The sequence below is a fragment of the Crocodylus porosus genome, unplaced genomic scaffold, assembly GCF_001723895.1.
Source record: "Crocodylus porosus isolate Cpor-Errol unplaced genomic scaffold, CroPor_comp1, whole genome shotgun sequence".
NCBI lineage: Eukaryota > Metazoa > Chordata > Crocodylia > Crocodylidae > Crocodylus > Crocodylus porosus.
In genome coordinates this window covers 681,860-690,044 of record NW_017728925.1, presented here as the reverse complement: position 1 = coordinate 690,044, position 8,185 = coordinate 681,860, and the positions used below count along the sequence as shown (strand labels likewise).

The 8,185-nt window shown below is 50.4% G+C and overlaps 1 protein-coding gene across 1 annotated transcript in view; it reads left to right on the top strand.

Annotated features, from left to right (window-relative positions):
• Positions 1 to 4,459: 4,459 nt before the first annotated feature.
• Positions 4,460 to 8,185, top strand: part of C8G (complement C8 gamma chain) — a 12,122-nt gene continuing 8,396 nt past the window's right edge. Inside the window, exon 1 of the mRNA XM_019540492.1 lies at positions 4,460 to 4,698. Within this exon, the coding sequence (XP_019396037.1) occupies positions 4,561 to 4,698 (138 nt within the window). The 5' untranslated portion in view covers positions 4,460 to 4,560. The remainder of the gene's footprint in view (positions 4,699 to 8,185) is intronic.

Genomic DNA, 8,185 nt, shown 5'->3' with positions numbered 1-8,185 from the left:
CTTGCAGATGTGCTCCTGGAAAATTTTCTCAAAGAGCTTCCCCAGGATTGAGGTAAAACTAACGGTCCTATAGTTTCCTAGGTCCTCCTTCCTCCCTTTTTTTGAAAATGGGAACCACATTAGCCCTTTTCCAGTCCTCTGGCACCACACCACAGCACCACGAGTGCTCGTAAAGCTGTGCCAGGGGTCCCGCAATGACCTTTGCTAATTTCCTCAGCACTCTGGGGTGGAGATAGTCTGGCCCAGCTGATTTGAACACATCTAGTCCCTCTAGAAGTTCCCTGACTAGGTCCTCACTGACCCTGGGCCTGGCTGCACCTCCTCTGGGACCATTGGGGATCCCGCTAGGGGGGATGACCTGGTCCCTGCTCAGAAAAATGGAAGAAAAGAATATGTTAAAGAGATTAGCTTTGTCACCTGGTGCTACCACCAGATAACCAAACATCTCCTGCAGAGGCCCCACATTACTTGGTACCTTCTTTTTACCCCTATGTATTTAAAAAAGGACTTGTTATCCTTGGTCCGGGTCGCTAGTCCCAGTTCCATCTCTGCCTTGGCCTTCCTAACAGCCCCCGTACAATCTCGAGCAATGGAGGTATAATCCTCCTTGGTGATGGCCCCTCCCTTCCACTGGGTGTACGCCTCCTTTGGGGTTTGAGATGTTCCTGGATGCTTTTGGTGAGCCATGGGGGCTTTTGCGTGCTCTTGCCCCCTTTGATCCGTGTGGGGATTGTCACCCTTTGGGCTTGGAAGATTGTCTCGTTAAGGAACGACCACCCTTCTTGGACTCCCAACTCCTCTCCCCTCCTGGACCTCAGTGCCTCCCTGTTTCATTTAATGGATCTTTTTAAAATCAGTTCTTCTTGTGCCTCTGCTACCTGACCAGTTTAATAGCTCATGAGAGGACTCTAGTAATGGATGGCTACTGTCAGGAGAGGGCAGCATTCTGCTTTTGCTGAGAATAGTGTAGGGACTATGTTAAGCAGGTTTTGCTTGGTAGTATCTTTTACTGGATCTGCGGCATAGTTGAGAGACATGTCAGGCAAGCTTGCAGGCACAAAACGTCCTAAATCACCAGTGGAAGAACAGTGTTCAAAGAACAACTACTCCAGCTCTGACCACAGAGTCCTTGTCATTAAGGGAAACCCACACAATCCCTTCAGAACATGGGCCTGGCAATGAAATCCATAACTCTACCAGATAGTGAAAGCCATGGGTTCAACACAGAAAATGACTCATTTTGATTTTCTCCCTCTTCACTTCTGTGTTCTCTGAAGGTAGTGACCGCTCTCATCCCTTTTAAACTGTTTCTTTTTCCTACTTGGGTTGATCTCTTTCAGTTGCTTTTTCTTTGTTTGTAGCTATGACTTCTTTGTTCCTCAGGTTTATTGCCTCCTTCCTTTTTAAAAGGGCCATTTTCATTTCTATAAGGGGTTAAACAAAAATAATTGCTCTACCTGGTCTTTAGCTTCACCGACACCTGGGCTTGCAAGTGGGAGAAGCATGCCCCACTGGTCAACATCCTGAGGGGCTGTGGCTATGACGTGACAGTCAACACACTCTTCGTGGGAATGCTTGGGGCCTGGTACCCCAGCAATGAGGGCATCCTGCATGCCTGCCACATCTCCTGCCACTATGCCCAGCTGATGCGCTGCCTCATGGTGTCCAACACGATCTGTGGGTGGGGCAGTGGGAGTGAAACTATATGGACCAAGAAACTTTCTTCAACCTACTTCCTCCACCATTGCGGACCATTGTATGGGTTTGCGTGCATCTGTTAGGGCTGTGCAAAATGGCACTGTTCCATTTTGCCTTGAGTTTCAACAGTTCGACAGAACAGCGTTGTGTTTTGAACTTCATTTAGATTTGAAACAGCTGTTCTGTTCTGTTCTGTTCCGCCAAAACAGAAAGGCTGTTTTGACGTTTCACTGGGGACAGGGAGACTTGCCATCCCCCGTGCTAGATCGCATCGGAGGCGGGAAGTCAGCCCAGCTGAGCTGACTTCCCATCCCCGGCGCTGCCATCAGGGGCCTGATTGCAGTGCCCCGCTGCCTGATCACAGCGCTGGGGAGGGGAACAGTTCCCTTCCCCTGCGCTGTTATCGGCTTCCCGCAGCCCAGCAGTGGGAGACAGGGAGAGCCCGGGCTGCGCTCCCGGCTTGTGCTGGAAGTGCAACCCTGGTTGTCCCGTCTCTCACCACCTCGCTGGTGGCTTCTTCAAAACTCAGAATGTTTCAAAACTTTTGAAATGTTTTGACTAGCCTCCTTTTGTTTCGAGGCTGTTTCGAAGCCCTTCATTTTGATTCGATTTCACTGTTTCAAGCTCAAAATGAGTTGAAACAGTGTCGAAACGAAACAGCTGGCGAAATTTTGCACAGCCCTGGTATCTATCTTCTTTCTCTCTCGGCATCGCGAACCTGCTCCCTCCCCTTCCCCCACCCTCCGTCCCAGCTTAGTTGGCTAACATTGTATTTTCTGTAACCTAGTTGCGTTCTCCTCCTCACCCCCATCCCTCTTATGTTAGTCCCTCACTCAGGCGCTCTGTATTTCCCTACTGGCTTTGTCATCTTTTCAGATTCGTAACTCTTAGCATCTACTAATAAAATTCAATGTTTTTTTTCCCCAAATGTAAAGGGGGCATTTTGTTTCTGAAAGCTTGTCTAACCGTTCTCCCAGCAATACAGTTGATCTAATAAAACACAGTTTGATATCACTAAATAAATCATGGTTCCCTGAGAGCGGTTCAAACTGAGGTTAAAAAAACACAGTATGAAACAATTTCCTGCTGAGATGAACAGCCAAAATCCTTCTGAGAGAGCCTGAAACCACAATTCCAGCTCAGGTGAAGCTGTGAAAAGAAACTGGTCACACCTTCCTTGTGTATTCTGTCAGGTTTATCTCGTCTCTGCAGCCCAACAGGAATGTCTTTGCAGTTTGACAGTATTTAAGCATGAGAGATTTGCAAAGGCCAAGAAAAACAGAGCCCAGAAAAGAGTTAGGAGTGGTTTTCACTTCAGCCTGATTCGGTCAGTCGGGCATCACTGCTGTACTCTGCCATGATTCCTTGGGGTCAGTCTTCAGACCCAGCATTTCTCCTTCCCTTGGCCCACAACTCTACCTTGCCACAAGGCTGGAAGAAACTGCTTTACTTGTGCATGTGAGTCCAGCAAGATATGCTTGAGATCAAGAACTGAAAGCATTTAGGGGAAGAGTTAGATCAGCCTCCTGCTAAATTTTGCTCTCAGTGGGCACATCTACATATGCAATAAATTTGAAGCAATAAACTCTAGTACTTACTGTGATAGGATTTATTGCTCCTGGGCATCATGTTTGCACATGCACCTGGGACCTCAGCACGTTGATCTGAGTTGGAGCAGCACCGGCTGCAGGGCTGGGTGCTGTGAAGGGGCTGGCTGGGGCATAAGAGTCTTCCAGTGCAGGGCTTGCTGGCAGGCAACCCCCACACTGAAGCAGCCTCTAGCCCCAGCCAGCTGGGTCAGATTCTACACATACACTGCTGTGGAATAAAAAAAAATTCGCAGCAGGACAGTACTTGTATTTAAAAGTACTATTCTGCTGCAGAGTTTATTAGTTTAGTCCAGCCTAATAGCCCTGTACGTGTAAATGCCGAGACATTTACTGCAGAGATAAATAGACTACTCCACAGTAAACTTCTTGTGTAGATGTGCCCGCTAGCACCACTGTCAATCAAAAATACCTTCAGTTAACCCCATGGAGCTATATGCCAGATTAATACAGGTGTATTAAAGAAGCCCCATGACACCAGGCAGAGAGAGTCTCAGAGTTCAGGATTCCTGTAGCCTGAAATTAAGGATCCAATTCAGCAGTCATCCCATTAACTTCAGTGAGTAAGGTTAAGCACAGGCTTGAGTGCTGACTGGGGATGGGTGTGAGCATGTGTGAAAGTGCTTTTCTGAGCTGCAGTTTATGGCTGACAGGTTTTGGAAGAAAGCCCAGTTCCTGGCTTTGCCCTGTGAACCCCCTCCCCATCCACCCCAGCGGGTCTGCCAGCTTTGGCAACTGCATTTTCCTCTGTAGGATGTCAAGGCCAAACCCTGCCAAAGTCCCCCAAACAGGTTGAGCGCAGTCAGGTTTAACTGGGCACTTGTATTTGGGACAGTCAGCCTCTTCAGACTTTCCTTGCTTTCTCTTGTCCAATTTCCACTAGCAGCTCACTGGGGTTTGGTGCCTTTTGGCTGTAGATAGATGTTGATTCATAGATGTGAGGGGCTGGAAGGGACCCCTTTGGCTGGAAGGGACAAACTGTGTGGGCTGGAGAGACCCCCATGGTCCAACCAAGCCCCTGGGAGACCTGCCATGCTGTTGTATTTGCCTGGGGAGGGACTTTGGTAACAGGGCCACTGAGAGGGAATTTGCCCCCTCTGTGTAAACAACCTAAGATTTACAGCAGATCATTTCCAGTAAGAGCAGAGCTGCTTAATAACCAACCAGCTCTCCCCTCCCCAGGCCCCACTGCCCACAGCTGGCTGGGCTACTGCCGGCCCTTTAGACGGAGAAGTCCATGTCCTAGGGAGAGACCATGGCACTCCTTGGGCCTGTTTTCTTCCTTACCCTCCTCCTTGCTTCATCTTCTCATGGGCAGAGACAGAGGAGGCCCCCAGCCCCTGAGGGTCCCATTGAGACGGTCAAGATACAAGAGAACTTTAACCTCCACCAGGTGAGGGGTCAGGGAAATACGGGCTTCCCATTGCCCCAGCACAGGAGTCACAGGGCGTCCAACCTGCTCACTTGCCACACATACCCCTGGGTTTGGCCTTCCTCTGGTTCAAGAGTGGCTTGTGTGATAGCTACTGCCTCTGCTGAGGCAGCAGGGATGATCAACCAGCCTGGGCTGCTACAGTGATGGGGGCCTGTGATGCACATTCACCAATGGGTGCTGGCCCAGGTCTCCTGGGAGCTGAAGGTTGCTGCTTGGTGGCCTGCAGGGTCCCACCTACAAGGAAACAGGAGTGAATGTGCCGTGTGAGGGACTATCACGGGGGCCCTTGGGGTCCCAAACCAGGCTCATTGCTGGACTGGGAGAGGAGCTTGTTCTGCTGCTGACTTCAGTGTGCTGTTCCCCAGAGCAGCCCAGCCAGGCTCTTCGTTTCCAGATCTCCAGTCTACTGGGGCATTTGCTCAGAAGTCAGCAGACTGGTATCTGGATGCAGGGAAGTGGCAAAGCAGAGAGCCTGCCTCTGCCCTGTGTTTGCCAGATGTCCAGAAAGCTACAGCTGGAAGATGCTATAGTACAGCGACATACACCAAACCCCACCCAGTGCACAAAGAAGAGGCTTTGGGCTGGAGAGCTGCAGCAAAAGCAGATCCTCCTGGGGTACTCTGGCCTTTGGTCACTGTGCCACTTTTAGGTGGGGTGATGGCCAAGTAATCCAGGTGGCCATTGAAACTTTGGCCATGTTACATGTCCTCAACATCCGTGGTTCTGTGAGTGCAGCCCCTTATAGCCCAGCTCTGCAGGGCATGAGGAGTTGGGGGGACCTGGTGCAGTTGTCTTGGTTCTGCAGTTGTTCAGGCCCTGAGCAAAGGGCAGGAGACAAGGTGCATTGTCCTTGTCAGTTGGTTTGTTTGGTGTTTGCTGTTCCTCTCTCCAAGCCTCAGGGTGTCATAGCTTGATCCTACATGCCTCCCACCTGATTGGGGAGCCTTGGGTGAGCTTCCCTGGCCTCAGGCAGGCAGGGCAGATGGTGGGTCTTAGGGCCTCTCAGAGATGTTGGAGTCCATGAATCATACAGAAATGCCACGGGCCTACATCCAGCCCTAGAGATTTCTCGGCTCCGGTCGGAACTGCCTGACAGACCCCTGGCTCTGCGTGTATCTCACAGGGTCTGCCCACCTGGGCCTCACAGCTGGGCATGGGCCAGGGTTTTATTATTGACTTCTTGCTTGCGGGAGATGCCTACAGCTCCTCACCTGTGACCTTGCCCCACTCCCCACTGCCCCTGCCAGACTGCAGTGCAGTGCTTGTCATGGCACAGTGCCACCTCCTGTCTTATCTGCCTGGCACCTGCCCTCCAAGCCACTTAGCAAACTTCCCCAACAAAGGGATCTCAGTGAGCAACACCAGCCTGGCAAGTTTCCATGCCATGGCCAGAGGGAGCAAGGCCAAGTGTGGAAAGCTGGATTGGAAAAATATTGTTCTTTAGCTTTACATAAGAGCTGACACTCCAATGTACAGAGTTTAGCTGCTGAAGCTCCTGACCTAGAAGGACCCAGAGCGGGATGTGGAGGCCTCAGCTAAGAATTGCCATAGGGATTCTGTGTAGAGGTTTCTGTGGGGTTGCTGCCCCTTAACACATGCTCCTGGAAGGGCCTTTACACTGCAACCATCCTGAGGGAAAAATCCTTTCACAAGCAAATAGGCAAGGCAGAGAGCTCCAAAGGTATCAAGAAAGTGGGTGGCTGTGACAGGGTCTTCATGAACAACACACGCTGCCACAGGGAATCTGGGGAGTTATGGCAAGGGTGCAGGGCATGCTCTCCATGGGGGAACTATGTGGTGACTGGGCTGTTTTGGCCAGCAGAGAGCAGGGCCCACTCTCTCATTTCCCAGTGCCACTTGCATGGCCGGCATGTTTCATTCTCTGCCCACAGTGCCCACTTCTCAGAGGGAGCTGAGCATATGCCACAGACCTTATTCACAATGTTATCTATTTGTACGGATTCACTTGCATTTGCAATACCTCCTATTAATTCACAGGATAGTGTCACCTCAGGCTGAATTCACCAGGGAAAACTAGGTGTCTACATGCCTCACTGAGCACCCATCCCAACACTTAGGCTTCACAAGCATGTACAGAACCCCAGCCTGGCCCTGCCTACATCAGTGACTAGATGCATTAGAGGACACTTGGGTCTGGAATATGACCTAGACAGAATGTAGGTCCATAAGTCCAGCATTGTGATCCAAAACACTCTGCTCAGCATGTGTCCAATGCTAGAAGTAGCCATACTCCCTGCGTACCTTCCTCTATGAGCTGGAAGTTCCCCAAGAGCCCGCAGAGCTGCTTTGCATGCCCAGAACAGCCCCTGACTAAGCTGCCAAGCACTCAAGCCAGAAAACAGCCGTATAACATGCTGTGTTTCCATGTGGAAGTCTTAGTGCAGCATTAACATGGGAGCTTGCAAAGTGGCCAAAGTACATGTAGGTTGCAATGTACTTTTGCCCAGCTGCAAGCAATGCCTGTTTGGATGCTCTATGTCACTCAAGGCCTGCCTTCAATGTCAGTGGGAGCAGGATCTGGGCTTTGCCTTCATACCATACAGCAGCTCACATGTTAAATCCTTGCTCTTCTCAAAGTGGTCTGTAACAGAGAGCCAGAAGGCTCCTGTTACCTGAGGGGGAAAGAGTAGCAGGCTAAGCTAACTGCAAGGGAAATGATCAGCCAGGAGGAAAGACAGAGGCTAAGAGTGCCTATTGCAGAGCTGGTTATTTTGCAATAGTTCAGCAGGGCACAGGGGCCCTGCTGCAGGAGCTAGCCCATCAGCAGTAGGCTACACTGGAAACCAGACAGCAAGCCTAATTATAAAACACCTTTGGGTAGCTGGGGACCTCACCTGATCAGAAAAGGGTGGGTCTAGGAGGTATATAAATCCAGGGTCTGAGCCAGGGCAGTCAGCCCTGGAGGCTGCAGGGGGGAAAAGCTCTGCAGGGAGATGTCTGCTGCAGGGTGACCGGCTGAGATCCTGTTATGCCTGGGAACAAATGAGGAACTGGGGCAGGAGTGTGCAATTATTTGGAGGGGAGGGCTACTTACTGAGTTTTGGCAAGCTGTCAAGGGCTGCATGAGTAGCCTTGCCCCTTGACAGGAGCTCCACCCACTACTCACCATCTTGGGACCAGAAGTCCTGGACTCTAACCCCTGACCTTTGCCACCAGAAGTCCCTCCCTTTGCCCCCCAGAAGTACTCCTTTCAGCAAGGGGTTTAGCTGTCTTGGAACCAGAAAAATATCAAATTACATTCTAAAAAGTGAACATCTAAAACATTTATTAACTTGATTTCAAATAATATTTTTGTCCTGGTTTACATGTGTTTCTGTAGTGTACATAGAGGTGATTGTATATAATAGCTTAAAATGAAGTCTTACTCTTGTATATTGTAGGGGAGGTGGGTATAGGTTTGTGGGGGCTGTGGGTGTGGGGGGTG